The 18,729-nt window shown below is 45.2% G+C and overlaps 1 protein-coding gene and 1 long non-coding RNA gene across 7 annotated transcripts in view; one reads left to right on the top strand and one right to left on the bottom strand.

The window, feature by feature from the left end:
• Slimp (Seryl-tRNA synthetase-like insect mitochondrial protein) overlaps window positions 1-3,943 on the bottom strand; it is a 94,350-nt gene extending 90,407 nt beyond the window's left edge. For 4 of the 5 annotated variants that reach the window (XM_075676692.1, XM_075676693.1, XM_075676694.1 and 1 more), the window contains exon 1: window positions 403-3,943. In XM_075676692.1, the coding sequence (XP_075532807.1) occupies window positions 1,447-2,910 (1,464 nt within the window). In that variant the 5' untranslated portion in view covers window positions 2,911-3,943 and the 3' untranslated portion in view covers window positions 403-1,446. The remainder of the gene's footprint in view (window positions 1-402) is intronic. The other variant, XM_075676696.1, reaches the window with a different exon arrangement.
• Window positions 3,944-4,100: 157 nt separating this feature from the next.
• Window positions 4,101-7,061, top strand: LOC142566011 (uncharacterized). Of its 2 annotated transcripts, XR_012824955.1 has the most exons (3): window positions 4,153-4,533; window positions 4,665-6,616; window positions 6,685-7,061. It is a non-coding gene; the product is annotated as an uncharacterized LOC142566011 (long non-coding RNA). The 2 variants fall into 2 exon arrangements; XR_012824954.1 differs by having other exon boundaries at window positions 4,101-6,616.
• The last annotated feature ends 11,668 nt before the right edge of the window (window positions 7,062-18,729 follow it).

The following is an 18,729-nucleotide window of genomic DNA, read 5'->3' as shown; positions in this document are numbered from 1 at the left end:
CCACTGTGCTCCCTGCCGGAGCATGTTCATTTCTCACTGGCCAATCTGGATTGGGTCGCTCTGTGCCGAATTTTGTTCTCAAGGATTCAACACCCCACTCTAGAACGACCAGTGGAATCACCGTAAGTTGCAGATAACCACTGCACTGCAGCAAAAGCATAAATTAACAGGTGATTTTATTTTTGTTTGCTGTAATTTATATATCAACGCAAACAAATATGGCTGCACAAAAAAAAAATCACAACCACAAAACTAGGTAGGGATGCTGGTTCTTTCACCTCTGGTATGGTGGCATACCTCTGGCCTCTGAACACGAAAGCTTCTTGCTTTTGTATGCTCGTAACAGCCATGTAGTCTCGCTGCCTCACTTTTTACATTGTTCTCATGGTGCAGGTTCCTCACCTTGGTGCATTGTTGTTGCCACACCCTTTTTGATGCTCAAGGTGCAGCGCTGAATTAAGGCTGAACTGAGGAACTGTTGTGCAGCCACACGTTGCTCGACCAGCATTACCAGCACACCAGAGTAACTGGAATCTGAGAACAAGTAGGCAAACATGGAGTGCGAACTCCAGCTACATAAGCATTTTCGGCTCTTGCCATTGGTAGCGATGGGCTATCAATGGGTGAGAGAAATGGAGAAAGACCGCGCGTAATTTAAACTGATGGCACGCATTTTTTTTTTTTAATTTCTCAGCTGAATAACTTCAGACTGTGTACCCTTATCGCTCCCATTCTTCCCTTGCAATTCTCTCTCCTACCATCAATCTACACAACCCATAACCAAAAAATGGTCGCTGCAAACATGTTTGAGGATCCCTTTGACAAAACCAAGCAAGTTTTCAGCCACCAGTGGCTGGTGAAAACCTACTTCAAGAATTGCAGGTTGACAGTGGCCTGGCAAACAGCCAAGTGCCCCAGTGAAGATAAGTTTGTGAGCCTGCCATAATACTACATAAAATCACAACAGCTTTCTTACTAAACAAGTCATCAGACCTGGAAGCATGACTGATGGTGCTGCCATAAGTGCTCTTTCTATGCCTGTGACACCAAGAATGGCACTTCTATTGGCAACTGTGCTGAATGGCCACCATGGTGTTTTCACGAAGAAGTCCATTTTGCTTTATATGTGTGCAGGAGCATCAAGCACCATAAAAAAACTTAATGTGCCTACAGTTGCCCACATATCCTAATCCTGACTGGAGAGACATAAGGCATTTACCGGAATATAAAAGGCATATGACATATGCTAGGTCACATATGACCTTCGTTGCCACAACTATATCAAGACAGAAAAACTTTATCACACTTTTACAATAGCTGAATAATGCAGAGAAGCGGAAGGGGGCAGATTAATATGGACATTATAGGCAAGCTGGTTATATACTACAATATATGCAACTTTATTCTGGCTCTCAATCTTGAATGCTACTTTTGCACCCCTGTGGTTCACCCACGAGAAGTAAATGGGCTTCCATAGGTATCCTTGAGAGTTGCTGGAAACGTGAATGCCTTTTCCTTTGTCTGTGTATTTTCCATAATGCATGCCACTAAGACATGCACATTGGCAATGCAAGCATAAGTGGTGTGCAAAAATTCTGCATCTGATGCCTTGGTTCCAGAAACCATAATGAGCCTCCTGCTCACAAAGTCATCATGTAGGCTGAGGAAGCCACTAGGTATATACCTGTTTTGTGCAGGTGACCAAACTTCAATGGACACACGTAGGCTTTCAATGAAGCCAAGCTCTGGTGGCTCAGCAAGAACAAGGCGAAAGGGCAGTTCCAGTTCTTGGTACCACTGCTTGACAGCTGCCAGCAGCTTTTCAAATGCGGGCATCAACTCTTCACGATGGCAGGCCACAAAAGCAGCCACCTTCGTAGATTGGGTGAGCGAGAAGAGACCAGGCAGGCGTGCGTCGCACTTAGCTATGTAACGGCGGCCGACTGTGTGGAAACTCATTGGTACGTCTTTGGGCTGGCGCCGGGCCAGGTAAGCTGCAAATGACTCTAGCGCTGATGATCCAACCAAGTGCATGTGGTGACCTCCACTGTGTTCCTTGTTTTCAATGGCCATGGTGTGGTCTAGGTTGTTTGGATCGGTGCCACAGCCCTCTAACACGGTATCTACGACCCAGTCTGGTCCACTCATTAGTGTGCTGTCCAGTGACATCAAACGTTCACTAAAGAACCTGCACAGCTGAAGATGTAGCAGTGCCGGCGCGCCCTTTAGGTAGCACAGCCGAGGCTCGTGCCGCAGGATGATGTCGGTGCTGGCGATGTCGACATGCGATGCCGGGTGAAACGGAAATGTGGATCGAATGCCGTATTCTGAGCACTCCAACTTGATCACCTCACTTGGTGGTTGGACAAAGTTGGGCAGCCGCAGTATTAAGGGGATGACTTCTTCCTCCTTTGCATACAAAGACTGCTTTACTTCTCGCTCGGTCATGTAGTGAGCTTGAAGCCGTGCTTTGAGTTCCGATTCGCTATTATGCTCCTGGTCTTCAGTGCTCGCCTTCCAGTAGTCTGCCAATGCACGCGTCAGCTGTACGATCTCCACTTGGACTCTTTTCAATTCATTCTTCACAATTCTTAAAGAAGGCAGTTTTGTACTCAAAGGAGATATGTCCAAACCGATGTCTCTCAGCTGCAGAGTCTTCTGCAGTGCTGGAAGGTCGTTAACTATTTTGTCTATTTCAATGTATGGTAGCAGAAGCGCTCGCCTGTTGCGCGCTTCCTTACCGCGAATGTACAGTGCCGACGTCCGCATGTCTGTCAAAGCTCTTGCAGGCAATGCGCACAACTCTGGCAGGGAGCTGCACCGGCCAGGCAGCCGCATAAGCTCCCGGACACAGCACCGGTAATTCATGGCTAGTGCTACTGCCATTTCTCGCGTTTGCAAGACTCGCATCTGCGTGAACAGTTCCCGTTACTTATGCATCAAGACAGCCGCACTTGCCGCGCACACGCGTAGCTTTGCAAATGCGCAGTGTCAAGAGTAGCCGCGACTTGACGTTCCAAATAAATGTTCTTGTCTCGTTATTACGACACGGTGTAGTCTCGCCTCTGTCAACGTTGTCGCCGTCGGATCGTTGGAACTATTACTGATATTACCACTCAACAACTACTGCGGACACGTGCTACTTGCTACAGCCACTGGTTGGAACAAGCAGTACCTGAGGTTAACCACGATGCTAAAATAACGAAGCCAATTTAGCAAAGAGCCGGTCGCTACCATACACAATCATGAGATAAGCTCCATAGCGTGCTCATTCGTACAGCATGCTACAGCAAGGCATTGCTGTGGACAATCTGTGTACTAGACTGTGTACCACAGCACACGCAGGCCAGTGTTGCCAGGTCGGACAAGGCGTCGTCGTCTAAAGGTAGAAAAATTGTAGCCATTTTATTTTGCAGTTTTATATGTATGTACATTTTCACATTCAATTACAACGATCCCTTTTTTGCACAACCCGTCTTAGCAAAATGTACGTGACGGTCTACTCTTGACATCATAGAGCTTCTAACAGCGTCCTCGATCACCTTGCCCCGGGGTTGCCCCGAAACCAGAATGTTGCGCCTTGCACTGCGGTGGTGGCGCACTGCGGAGGGTCAAAATCGAGGACAAAACTGCACCCCGTGCAGGGTGCTCGCATGCAGTGCCCCTGGCGCGCAAAACGTGCGCGAACACGCGCGCGCAAACATTTGTTTGCAGGTGCTGAGCATCCGCGGCAAGCGCTTGAACCTTGTCAAGCTGCGTGCTCCGACATACCTGGTTGCAAGCAAACACCAATGTATTTTATCATTAATCCTGACGACCCGTTCAACGAACCTGTCCACTTTCGGCAGCTCTTCACCCCATTGTTTTTGGACGAGGTCGATCAGCATGTCGTCTTCGCTGTCAGACGAACTTGAAAAAAGCTCATCGATTGCGGCAACTAGCAGCGCTTCCTTTCTCATTGCCGACATCTCCACTAGCTAACTCCGTCAACTCCGTTGCAACCGCAGCTAGCACGGCCAGAGCGTCCGCGGTTCTGCAGTCGGCTGTGCGCGCGCGCGTCCCGCATTGCTTGCTGGGATTGCACCCCGGCGCACCGCCGATTTTCTCGGTGAGAGACGGGGCAACAGAAAACCGCTCCAACACGGTGCGCTTCCGGTGATCGAGGATGAAAGTGCGCACCAAGGCGCCCCGGTGCGCACCGGTGCGGGTGATCGAGGACGCTCCATAGGGGGCCAATGGCATAGAGTTTCTCACTATAACACATAGAGCTTCTCACTATGCTATAACACCTAGAGGGTAATCTGGCGCCACCGTCTATGGGAGTTTCTTAAGGGGGCACCGTCATAGGTGTTCTGTGGCACCGTGCCGTCATGGGAATGACGGTATATGTCGTGGCAACGTTGTGTCGTGGTATATGGCTAGGGTCCTAGTTTAGGTTTGACATGCGATCGCGCGTCGACATCGGACGCTATGGCACACTCGTGCCTTATGTGCCGCTGAAGCATCGAAGTGCTCTGGCATATACCTTCACATGTAAGTAAACGAATGTATCTCCTTGTTGAGAATATCACGCGAGTAGGCAGCTCTTGTGGTGCGTCACAGTCGTTTGAGAAGCGTCACAGTAGAGCATTTTTCTACATGCGGAGCGGTGTTTTTATTTGCAGGTTTCCCTTCAGCAGGAAATTGCTGGACAGGCGGACCAGCGCACCGGAAGTGTACTGGCGAAGCCACACGCAACTCAAAGAATCTGTTTAATTGTTGCACTTTAAACAATCATGCTTCTACACAGGCCACAGCAGAAAAACAGCCTGATGTCGAGTATTTCTGTGCCACGAAGTAATCAAGAGGCGAGTGCCTAATGCGGACGAAATCAAGTGCATCGAGACTTAGAACGACAGAAAGCTGAGCTAGTTGGTAAGGATTCGCTATGCAAAACAGAGGTGAGGCGTGCAGACAGGACACAAGAGTAGAGAAGTGGGCGGCCCTCGTGTTGTTTGCTTGTAAATACTCTATATAATATTTTCCTGTCTGCATGCCTCACCTCCGTTTTGCATAACGAGGGCATCAACCCACATATTAATAACGTAGGCGTTTTATTAACTGTGCAATATTTTCAACACTTCCTTGCATGCCATTTCATGTGGAATATCTTTTCTGGTCACAAATTTGTGCAGCGAATCTATTTGCATGATCGACTCCGGACCTGTGGGACCGTTCATTTGCACTTGATGCTGAGTCTTTTACATGTATCCATAAACTGCAGATATGCACATCAGATCCCTGCGAGCATTTTGGAAATTCAATTATTTTAGACAACAGGCACATATGCAATACTGACATAATCTCAAATACCACTAAGCAGCTGGGACACATTTTTGTTGACCATACTCACAGGTAAAATAAGCAGATCATGTGGACAGCTCCAGCTCATTTTCCTTAAATCAGTGTGTACAAGGGGTATGCAAAAATAATTTTTTTTTCTCTCGCACCGATTATTTTGCTGTATAAGCAAGAGAACCCACCACGTTCGTGTAACGTATCTTGTGCATCACACTAATATGTGCTTTAATTTACCAAGTGAGATGAGTTACTTTTATGGCTCATTCAATCATATCGCACTGCAAGCTGCATTCATCAATCTTCAATTGGATTTTGCAAATGTTTAATGAAACATGTTTCTCTTTTATGCAGATATGCAATGGCAAGCCCTTCCGTGTGTTGTAAAAGGTAAAATTTAAGCTCTAAATTAAAGAAGACATTTCTAGTCAGAAACAACAAGCAAATATGGTGAATGCAGAGTATCGGAAGCCCAAGGTACAGAAATTATGAGAAGTGTTGAATGATTTTAAGGAAAGAGTCATATTTGAAAATGCAAGACTCTTTAGTGGAGGTCAAGCAAGTCAATATAGGTAGAATACTCAGCAAAATTATGCGCGTGAGGGGATGTCAAACAATGGGCCAGGAAATGCGTTGTTTTTCTGCAAAACAAAAGCTGATTGCCATTACATAAGTCACTTTAGTATTATGGGACTGCTGCTTGATAAATTCAGAAATAAACCAAAAAGCAAGACATGCCAAAATGAAAAAAAAAAAACAATTTAATGATGCTTTCTCCACACTGGGATAAATAAAAACAAACACATCGCATCTAATGTGGACATATCAGACGCCTTGTGAAACACTAAAGGAAAAATTCAGTTTCGAGCTATGGCACTTGCCGCATAGATGTGGGGGGCCTTGCACTAATAGTGATAGTTACCACTGCATTTAGAAATTGAAAACATTCATGCGGACAAGGATGATTCTATATATTTTTGGCTACCACTTCAAATGCCTCCACCAAGTGTTACAATGCTGCACGCAGCCATACTAAGGATCTCGCAGCAACACCTGCAGGTATAAAGCAGAAGCAGGCAAAGTGCTGGTGTATATTGGACACTATGTTTGAAAACTTTTAGGCAAGAAGACTGCAAGAAGCAGACATAACAACTGCATTTATTTCCACAATTCCCCATTTGAATGGCCTTTTCTTTTTGCTTAGACAATGCCTACGCCTAGCCACAGCAGCTCCCTCACACAGACTTTGCAAGCCAAGAGGCCGTGGAGGCAAATGCAGGTAAGAGGCAAGAAGCAATAGCACTGGTATCGATATTCATCTAATTTCTTTCTTTTTCTTTCATTTAGGCAGCCAGCACACCTCGAACAGCCACCTTGACTGCAGGTGTGTCAGCCTTGTCGCCAAGGAAACATTTGAGGGAAAGCGACAGGCAATGTGAACAGCCACTTCTCCATGTAAACGATACTCTTTCTCTCGGATGACTCCTACGCCACGCCAGCACACTTGTGCACAAAGATGCCGCGGAGGCACGTGCAGGTCAGAGGCAAGAAGCAGTGGCACTGGTGTCGACATTCACCCAATTTCTTTTTCTTACACTGAGGCAGCCAGCACACCTCGGACAGCCACCTTGACTGCGGGTGTGTCAGTAGATTCCTGTTGTACATATGCTCATAATAAACTTCAGTAAACTTGAACTTGATAATAAACTTGAAGGCAAATGGGACATTGATGCATTGTTTTTTTGAACATTTATTGTACACATACAATATATGTTATACTTTGCAGTGCTACAGAGTGTATTTTGAAGCTTCCCCCTATATTTCGCACCTTTAATTACGTATGTGTTGTGTGGCCCTCAATGCAGTTCATGTTGTAGCAACTGGTTTGTCTGTGTATCGCACATTGGCTTAAGCTCGTGATATCCGCATACTTCTCTCACATATACAAAATAAAGTTCTATGTAGTCCTCAGTGTTACAAGAAAAAATGAAAGTAAACAGTCCGATCGTGGAATTGTGTTTATGACAGTGATTCCTATGACAGTTACTGACAAGTTGACAACGTGAACTGGTCAATCCGTCCATAGCCTCCTCTATTTTTCAAAAATAAAGGAGGCTATGATCCGTCATGGCAAGGAATTGTACGTATACATAAAAAAAGGGGGGGGGGGGGGGTATGTGTGTGTGTTTGTAGTGGAGGGTATAGGATTAGGGCGGTGCGAAAAAATGTACCAACACCGTCCTCTAGACCCATTCCGTTAAGGTACCGTAACAAAGCGTATTATGCATAAAGTTCATACAACCAACTCTGATATTACTACACACGCCAGGCGACGCGAGCTAAATTTGCCATGACACATTTGCGACTGCACCAGATGCCCTCCATATTATTCTCGTTAATCGTGCTGCTCACTGCACCGAGGCAAAAGAAAGATCATGGGCGCAGGTGACTTTAAGGTATCTCGACCTTGCGAGGCACCGCTGCGCTTGCCAGGGGAGCTGTCCGTGCGAACACTCCCTGGCACACACCTGCCTCGGCGGCCCCAACCTACGTACCGTTATGCTTCGTGCTTTGATCCCCCCACTGTCCCTTGGGTGCCCTGGAGTTCCTGCGCCGCCTGCTTTATTATAATCTCAGGTGCTCTCCTGAGACTTCCGTTTGTCGGCTACATGTGCCCTACAGCTGGATCAGTACTTACAATAATAAAAAAACCCGATCTATCGTCGCGACGATAGATCGCGAAAGCGCCTTTTGCAACATACCGCGCCCGTACGGAGAGAATTGCGGAACGCCTACGAGGAATCTGACCACAGCTTCGAGCTCGTAACCTCCTCGAGTGACACTCCTGCAACAGGCGTGACCGCTGAAAACCGCATACCGCCGGAAACTTCAACAGGATTATCCCTCGGTTGCATAACTGCCACCTGTACGGCCAACATGGACCACACCCACACTACAGCTGGATCAGTACTTACAATAATAAAAAAACCCGATCTATCGTCGCGACGATAGATCGCGAAAGCGGCTTTTGCAACATACCGCGCCCGTACGAAGAGAATTGCGGAATGCCAACGAGGAATCTGACCACAGCTTCCAGCTCGTAACCTCCTCGAGTGACACTCCTGCAACAGGCGTGACCGCTGAAAACCGCATACTGCCGGAAACTTCAACAGGATCATCCCTCGGTTGCATAACTGCCACCTGTACGGCCAACATGGACCACACACACACTATCCCGCAACATAGAATAAAGAACCAACTTATAAAGCCCAAACACACGGCTGCACGCATACATCACGCCACTACAAGCGAGACGCCATGCTGCTACGCTGCTACGGTTGCCGGATTAAGACTGACTACTGTCACCAAGCCTAGCAACCGTCTCAGGAGCTGGCAACCTCGGCGCGTAGCAACATGGCGGCGCTCTTGCGGTTCCCAATTTCAATGCATGGGTAGGGTGGCTAGACCACGACCTACTGAACTCCAGACCTGCACAGATCTCCCTCCTCCAGCACGCCTGGTCTAGTTCGCCCCTTTTGCCGCTAGGGACAGAACGTACGAGCAGAGTGGCGCTAGTCATAACCTGTTCGCTGTCGTCTGCTTCTGCGATCTGTTCCAGCGCTCGCGCCGCTATTTCGGCAGCCACGAAGCGTTTACGTTGTTTGTAAATGCACCAAATTCAAGAAATTACAAATAAAACAAAGTTTACGAAAGAGTGCTTCGCATTTCAATGACGACATAGTGTAGAAAGAGTGCCGCAAGAAAGGAAAACAACGAGTACAGCCGGCAGACGGTAACATTGTCCTTTCGTTGCCTTCGTAGAAGAGAAAAAAAATCTGATTACGAGAACATTCATACAATAAAATGTGGTGCAGTGGAGTAATAATCAAATAGAATATTAAAGAACTTCATATATTTAATATGAACGAGGAAATTTAAAAGAATGGCGCAGACGATATGTTACACAGACAACGCGCAGACTGCGAGAATCTGCAGACGCCGCAGAAGGCATGTAGCTTCAGACCTAACTGCGTGCAGCTTTCTTGAGTTAATTACAGATAAGATAACGTAACGATCACATTATGGTATACTGCTGTGTGCCACTATGTAAGTCAGAACAAAGCAAAGGATCTGGCATCAGTTTTCACGAGTTTCCTGCCACGGACGTACGCACAAAATGGATCGAGGCAGTCGGAAGGATAGGTGAGTTCTTTCCTGTTTCTTTTTTCCGTACTGTTTCATATGCAAAGAAATTGAAGGCTTGCAACAGGTGACCCAATTCTTTAAAACGCTACTGCTTTGCGTGACACAAACTTATGTCGCTATACGGAAGATTAAAACTCTTTCTACATTGCTAAAGTGGATTTTCTGAACGGCACGGCGGCTACATAAAGGCTGTGGAGAACGTACGTGTAATTGAATATATATATGCAATTCGCTTATTAAGCGGGAAAGTACTAAAATAAATATTATTTCGCACTTTAACGTGGCGGCAGTTTTCTCTTCTAAATTAACGCGGAAAAACGAGCTTTATAAATCGGAGAAGGAAACTGCTCTCCCATTTGCGAACTCTGTGAACAAGTGCGACTGAGGCATTGGTTTTTTGTTACTGCGCGTAAAATAATAAAAAAGAGTGCTTATGACCATATGTTACAAAGCCGCAAACTATATTCACCGACTTTTTCCAGGTTCAGGCAGTCAAGTTTGGGAACCGAGTGACCGTTCAAAGGTGTGCAGCCTGCACTTTACGCCTGACGACTACAAACCAGGCTTGAAGAGAAAAATCTTAAAACCTGGAGCAGTGCCATCCGTTTTCCCCCCTTCTCCTTCTCATCATGCTCCAGCCTTGCGGAAAAAGCGCTGTGCGCAAAAACGGGCGCAGGTGCAAACCGTGCAGACTGCAATCCATGAAGACAAAAGGTCAGCGAGAATTATTAGTTTTACAAAGATCAAATTTATTATTGCTTGCATTACTCATTTCTTCATTTGGGTCGAACATATGCATATAAATAAAATATTCTTTTATTATTATTCGCAGGAGAAAGCCTAGCGCACCACCATCACCAGACGAGGTAGCATCAGCGGCGTCTGTATCAGAAACGGCCCAAGATTTGCTGCATACATATACTCTACCAGATCAGCTGAATCCACCTTCCTCGCCACACGATGCCGATGTCGAAAACATTGCTTCTCCAGCACACATGGAACACAGTCCCCAAAAAACAATGGGGCGCTCGATGACATGTCAAACGAAGATAACACGCAAGAAGATGCGTTCACTAGCAAGTGCTACGAAGACGTTGCGCAGGAAATGTCAGAAATTGGAAAGAAGAAATGATAATTGCGCAGTTGAAAAAAGAATTTTCCAAGGTCAATGCACTCGCCGAAGCTACTGGCGCAATCACGCTACAGGTATACATCTACGTCTGGGGGCCTATATACTGTAAAATCGTTAAAATCACGCGCTATTTATTTACGCAAATTTCGCGATTGAAAAATGCCGCGAAATTTAAGGGCAGACGAAAATTTTGGCAAGAAATAAGGACGCTATGTTTGAAACTAAAAATTATATTGCCGACTAGATCTGCTAGCTGCAGGCACGCCGAAGTATTAGTCCAATGAGAACTTACGCATGAAGTGCATGCGTTATCGAATTTAAGTCATATGTACAAGTGTGAACAGAGTGGACTGTTTCGGAGAGGCAGAAATGGTTAAAAAGAAACGACAAGGAATTCTCGCGGTCCACTGTGCCGTATGTAACAAACCTGAAGTTTCGCTTACTTTATAAGTGCGAAGGTTTAGTAGCCGTGAACATGTCCCAGGTCCCCAATTCATGAACAGATGGGGGCGCGAAATGAGGTTTTACAGTAAATGACTTTATTTGTTCTTGTACGTTTTACACGCTTTTGACTAGTACTTCATTTATTTTCAGGAAAAGCTGGACGAGAACGATCAGAAAGCTATATTTTTAAAGGAGCAGCTGCAATGCCTGAATGAAAAAAACCACCACTGGACAGAAGCCACAATCCGACAGGCAATACTGTGGCATGCAAAGTCACCATGCGGCTATGAAATGCTGCGGCGGTCAGGATGCCTCACTCTTCCAAGCCGTACGACACTCAAGCGCTACGTAGGGTGCTGCAACGGCGAAGTTGTTTCTTCACTAATGAAACAAAGATTGCACCAAGAAAGCGCACGCCTGTCCGAACGAGTATGTCGCTTCCAGATGGAAATATAATTTATTACATTATACAAGAAAATAATTAACGAAGAAAGTGCCTAACGTGAGTGCTTGGCTGACCATAAGCCATTGTTATCACCCCAGAACGAAACGTGAACAGGAAAGGAAAGAAAGTCCTAGCTAGCCACATTATCTCAAAGTGAAACGTACGTGTAGTCGAGACGTGGCTGGACGATAAGGGCGTTCTGGCACCAGTGCACTGAAGCTGTGTGAACCACCTCAGTGTCTTAAATGGATAACGGCTAATGAGGTACTTTGTGATGGTTACGTTTCAATTCCTCATGACTGTACGTTGCATAATTTCAGTTTGCGACAACGCGCTTATTTGCACCCATCGAGCTAAAGATAGTCGGTGCGTAACCGCTGTCCATTTGATATATTGTTTAGCCCACCCGGACTTCTTTCTTTCTTTCTTTCTTTCTTTCTTTCTTTCTTTCTTTCTTTCGGTATTTGCGCTGTGCGCAATCACGTTCCTTGGACGAATTATCTGATGCAATGAAATGCGATTTCCTTTTTTAGGAAAAGATGGGTTCCTTAGTCGTGGATGAAATGTCGCTAAAGCAGGCTGCGACATACGAAAAAAAGGCAGACAAGATTCATGGACTAATTGAAATGGGAGGTCTGGAGAAGGAACTCGGAATTGAAAATGAACTGGCCACACACCTTCTCGCTTTTGTGTTCGTCGGGCTGTCGACGCACTACACGTAAGATGATCATTACTTTTACTAGCACAATTCCAAAGGCTTCTATTGCGATGGAAAGGTCGCCATGATATAAGACATAACATTTCAACTTCTTTGAACAATATAAGTTTCGGAAAGAACTACCTGAATATTTAGCGTGCAATAGTGATTTCGCGAAATATCCTGCGCCTTTGTATTTTTCAGCCTCCCGGTCGGATATTACTTCACGCAGTCTATAAAAGGGGATCAATTGCACCGACTAGCACTCCAAGTCATGAGGTCCATTGAAGAAGCGGGCTTTCAAGTTCTCCGGCTTGTAGCCGACAACCACGCATCTAACTGCAAGATGTTTGCCATATTCGGAAGTGGTCAAATAATTCCAGTCGTGCCGTAAGTTGTCCGGTGTACTTGCTTGGACTTCACGTTTCAGTACAACGTATGTCTGGGATATTTGTAAATATAAGTCAACGCACACTGACGCTCACTTTGTATTATAGAAAACTTATTCAGACTAGCCGTAGTTCATTTGTATAGAGCCCACATGTATCATATGTTGTACGAGCGCAAGTATGTAATTAAGAAATTAATGCTTTTGTCAATACTGCCTTTCGGAATACGTGCAGCGCTGATCGCATGGCTTTAGAAAAAAACCAAGATCTACGCGCCTGAGTTTCAGGCTGCGTGTACATTTGTATTAGTGAACTGAAAAATTTAACAACTAGACTGTGGGAGCCTGACAACCACTGAATGTTATTTTGGAGAACCATCACGTGATGAAAGGAGTTTCTCCTTAGATATTGCAAACTGAAGTACACGCATCATGGCAAGGCTTTCAGATTCGTTTCTTAGAAGCAACATTACATACAAAATGATTATATATATATATATATATATATATATGTGTGTGTGTGTGTGTGTGTGTGTGTGTGTGTTGAGTACGTAATGCCAAGCCTGTTTTCTTTTTTAATTGTAGACACCCTTTGGACACCAATCGGAAGTTGTTCCTAGCTTTCGACCACTGCCATATCCTCAAGAACCTCCGCAACCAGTTGATATCCACAAACAGAGTGCTGTGCAACGGCGGACAGTACTATAGCCCCAAATATTTAAGAATGCTACTGGACATAATAGAAAGACAACCTTCATTCAAGCTTGTGCGGAACCTGACACGGAAACATGTGTACCCGACAAACTTCGAGAAAATGAGCGTGAAGAGGGCCCTGGACGTGTTCTCCCCTCAGGCATGTATAACTAAAACTGAAATATATTTAGTGACATCATGAAGATGCCACCTCTCTTAATTAATTCCATGAATTCAATGCGTGACGCACACTTTCGTGGCAAATTAACCTATAGACAAAATATTATATGAGCTTTAGGTCCAACTTTTCTTTTTTTCAGGAAAAAAATTTTGCAGGATTATTTCGAATCCACGATTGCCCGCAAGTCCTTGATTTACCCTCCGTATAAGGCGTCTATGTGGACATCTGCGTATATTTTTAAATGCAAGAAGAAATGCGTTCATGCTAGCTTGGAAATTAGTTGTAATTATAGCGGTATACCTTTAGCGTAATACATATTTCGACTGCGCCTGAAACAAGCCTGTCATTTGCTGTCAAAATTGATAGCGCTAGTGTCCAGAGAGAAGGTGCGGCACGTGCCGGCTTATATTTCTTTCAATATTGATACGCATAAAGCTGCTGGAATTCTAGGGCAGAATATTTCGACGGAACATTTACAGTACTTGTTTAGTAGGCTAAATATTCACTCTCGGTATATCCGCAGGTACCGTAGCTATAATGTAGCAATTAAGCATACTTAAAGAGAAGAAATATGAAACTTCATGTACATTCCCTGTGAATAGGTTGATCGGGATCTCAAATAAGCATCGAGTACATTTGTGCGCTTTAGTAATTTATGTTGATCACCAAACCAACTTTACATAGATCACATCTACGACAAAAATGTCGGTATAACAGTAAACCTGAGCACACTTTCGAAGATAATTGTCAATTGCATGCGATGCGCCATTCTTAACTTGGAGTAACTTGAATTCCTCATATTGCTTCTATCATAAAGCTGTCCTAGCTGTGCGCTGGCCGGTCGCGCTGGCTCATTACAAGTGGCCATACCGTGACAAAACGCCTCGTCAAATTAGTAACCAACGGATGACGTTTAGTCCTTTGTCAGTATTTCTGAGCGGCTTCACTGTGGAGAGCAATTGTGAGGCCCCATCAGCGGGTTTTTTTTTCCTTGGTCGTCTTTTCTCAGCACAAACAATATATTTGCTTGTCGATATCTTGCCCCAGATAACTTAAATTCATTTTACTCATGTGTTCTAAACACCAATTTTGCCGTAAATTCCGTCGTTAAAGTTATTTCATAATTGATGTAAGTTTAGTTGATCACGAGGGCATAATACATGATTGAAGCTCCTTCAGTTTGTTCATAAAAACGTACGTTGATTTTAACGTCATAGACAGTTGCGATTTTTTTAACAAAGAGAGAGAGAGAGATGCGTGGGGGGGGGGGGCATTTAGTATAACGACAGGTATTTTCGCCGGTGTGTACGATTCCTCTGACATGCTACACTGTATAAGGAAGGGGAAGGGGATTAACGATTGCAGAGGAGATGAAAAAAAAAATAAATAATAATATTTGTGCCTGTTAGTTTGCCGCCCTGTACATCTATATTCCATTGCATTGAGAGGCTGTCAACTTATTGTAGCGTTTAAGTAGGCGTTTTGCGACTTCGATCAGAATATCGCGAGATCGAGCGAGGAGTATACTATCCATAATTCGCACGATGCTCCTCGACAGCGAAACTTCCAGAAGAACTAAGTGCAAAGGTGGGGAAAGTGCATGGTTGAGGGGACTAGGGAAAATATCCTGGCCAATAGTCGGCCGCGCGAGATTCATGGATTTCCGAACTCTGATGTTTACTCTTCCTCTCACTGCCTCCAAATTCTTGAACGAAGAAGGGACCCTCCATATACATACTCTTTGATTTTAGCAAAAACATGATTTTAAAGCCAAGCTTTATATGAGGGTTCTCCCGGACGTTCCCGTATATGGCTAGTGGGTGGTGCTGCTTCCTTGCCGAATAGATTATACTTAAAGAAAATGAATTATGTCTCGCAGCAGAGCAGCCCGCGATGCACGAACCATTAGGCTACAATATCGCACGTATACTTCCGTACGTATACGCGTACTGCTCTTCGATATGACCGCTGTGTGCGTCGCGTTGTGCAGCACGTGTCCGCGAGAGCACATGCATTCGTGCCAGTTTCCTTCATGCAAGTAGGGAGGAACGAAGCGGAAAAATTGATAGCATTTGATTAACCGCTTCAAATAGATTTCGAGGTATGCGGCGTGTCTGTATACCTTGGAATCTGTTTTTTCTTTTGGAATCCTCTGTAGCAATTGCTACGAATGGGTGGATGTCTGAGTTTTTCTTGATTAATTCTCTCCACCTTGCGGGTTTCCGCAGAACTATTACGTCATAACTTTTCCACTCCCTTTATTCTTTCTAGGTTACAGCTGCGCTGCGGTACCTTCAGCAATATGGCAGAAGATTTGCGATAACAGGTTTCGAAGACAGTCTGCCAACAATCCAGTACATGGAGACAGTATTCAAATGGTTCACTATACACAACATCAGAAGTACCACCTTTCACATAGTAAGCCGGGACCCAAACAGGATGCCGTTCAGCTCTCCAGATGATGACAGGTATCAGTATATACCTCCACAATCCTTCTAACTAAGTGCTATTGTTTTTTTACAATACTATGACATTTCAGGTTGCTGTGGCTAGAAAAAGAATTTTTGCCCTTCTTCGCATCGTGGAAGGCCGCAGCTCCCCACAAGAGGGCATTCATATCTCTCGAAACACACGAAGCTTTGCAGGTCACCACAATGTCCACGGTCCGGTGCACACAATTCCTCCTCCGTTCCGGTTTCCTTTATGTGTTGACTTCAAAGTTCTCCAGTGACCCTGTAGAGGCACTTTTTTCCACCATTCGGCAACTAAATGGGTCGAACGACCTGACAGACGCCCGTGCAGCACTTTCATCTCTGCAAAAAGTTCTGGTGATGGGCATGTTTCACTCATCACCAAGCGGCAGCACAGAGAAGGCAATGGGTCCTCTTGGATCCCACCCCGCCCTTTCAACCTCGTGGCCCACAGAGGAAACGAATTCAACAGCACTACAAGAGTCAAGAACCGTTCAAGAGCCATCAGCCGAGGCTTCATCAGCGATGCCTGCTCCGACAATGGGACAAGCGATGCGGCCACATTTGGCGGCTCTACGGATTTACTGTGGTGGGTTTTTCGTCGTAAATTAATTGCAATGTAATCAGTTCAATTGGCCGCAATTGTGCGTGGTGCGAAGCTACTTGCCCTGTAGTGTGTGAATGGAGAAGAGCGTGTCAATTATTGCACGCTCATATGTAAATGACGAGTACCAATAGACAAAGTGACCTATGTACCCAGAAATAAAAAAGGAGGCCTTCGGCAGCCGCGACTACGGTTCCCTAATGACTAACGACATATTCTAGCACGATAGCACAATCACAAGAAATACCCACAGACACACCTCACAGGCACTACTGCGCCTTTGACGCGTGCCTACGTGTCTTCGTTATGATTGTGCCTTCGCGCTGGATTATGTCGTTAAGCAAACACCAACTAGCCCAACAATGAGTCCTTCCCGATGACCTCCTATTCTGTTCCATCAAGATCTACATATTGCGGTGCAGTCGATGTATACTGATTATGGCGATATGCCCTTGAACTATTCGGTCGTGCGAGCCCTATAATAACTCCCTTAAGAAACAATTACACAAGCTTAAATTCACGAGCAATAGTGCTGCGCGCGACATATATACCGTGTATACCAGCTAATGCAATAGCTGTTAATATGAAACAAGCGACGTAAAAAACACGGTGCAAGATACAGTTATAAAATCCATGGTGTGTTCGTTCTCGGCGTCAGAGGTCGCACGACCGAACACCGTGGCATAGAATAAAGAACAACTTACCGTGGGTCGTCACAATCACACACACACACACACACACACACACACACACACACACACACACACACACACACACACACACACACACACACACACACACACACACACACACACACACACACACACGTGTGTGTGTGTGTGTGTGTAAATTTTTATTCGAAGCCAGCTGATATGTATACCTAATCAGGAAGCATAATACGTACTTATTTGTTTAATTTATGTCATATCTGTATGTGACGAAGTCCTACAAGTATTTTTATTGTGTTTGTTCTTTTCTTCCCTTAGGCCCCCCCCAGCCAGGCATCAGGGCGAGCACGCTTGGCCTCATTGCAGGTTTTCTCGTCAGAGCAGCTGAGGACAGCATCAACTGCAGCCAATGCATGGAAAAAATCAAGGCTCCCCGCTCGTCTAGCCCCGCTACTGCCGTTATATTCAATTTAGACCGGGGAGGGCTTTCTTATCCAACACTTGCATTTCTTTCATTTGTTTGCACTTTGGAAAGGGCAGCAGAAGCGTTTGCACCGTTTGCCATATCTAAGAAGAAGCCGATGGCACTTTTTGTGCAAACAACACTCACAGCAGCAACTGAGAATCCGGTTTTCAGACATGAAGGTGCTACAAGAGAGCACCAGGAAACCACCGCGCGGCTTGTGCTGCAAAAGTTCAGCCGTCCCTTCTTTGCGAATTACGCTGTCGACAAGACCACCAAAGAAGGAAAAGCCAGACGAATTGCGGAAAAGCCCAAATGTCGAAAAATTTTGAAAGTCTAGACATGTGTTCGTTGTGCCAGAGTTAAGGCGTCTGTGCATTTGTAAATAAACTTGATTGAATTTTCCCGCAAGTTCAATATGCTCTTCAGCAGTGACGCCAGCTGGAAACAACGTACACCAGCAACACGTAAATAAATCCCTATGTTTTTCGAAATCACAAAGTATAGGCATGTGAAACATATGTTAGAATGATAAAACGCCTTGACGACGACCAGCAACGACGCTAAACCTTTAGTTAAATTTTCAAGCGATAGCATAAGTACTTATGTACAATCACATTGATGAATACTTGCATTAACGCCTATATAAGAGAAACTGAACTATTGCGTTGTGCGATAGGGAGCTCGTCTGCTATAACCCAAAACGTATAATTGCAGATAGCGCATGTATGCTTCATATCCAGACAGCAATTATAACTGTCTGTTCAGGCGATCGATCGATGATGGAAAACGCCGTTTCTCACGTCGTGCGTACATAATTATGCCGAACCTCGATCACGAAGCCAAAGGCCCTCGGCAGTTATGTCAGTGACATTATCAGTACGTTTGTTATGATGCGCTAATATTTGGAGGTTACATGTATAGCTGGCAGTGCGTACCAGGCGATCATTTTCGCGTAGTATGATGTGCGGGCAATTGCAACAAGTTTTACGAGCGAAGT

The sequence above is a fragment of the Dermacentor variabilis genome, unplaced genomic scaffold (genome assembly GCF_050947875.1).
Source record: "Dermacentor variabilis isolate Ectoservices unplaced genomic scaffold, ASM5094787v1 scaffold_12, whole genome shotgun sequence".
In the NCBI taxonomy this organism is placed as follows: Eukaryota; Metazoa; Arthropoda; class Arachnida; order Ixodida; family Ixodidae; genus Dermacentor; species Dermacentor variabilis.
This window is presented reverse-complemented; position numbering and strand designations above follow the sequence as displayed.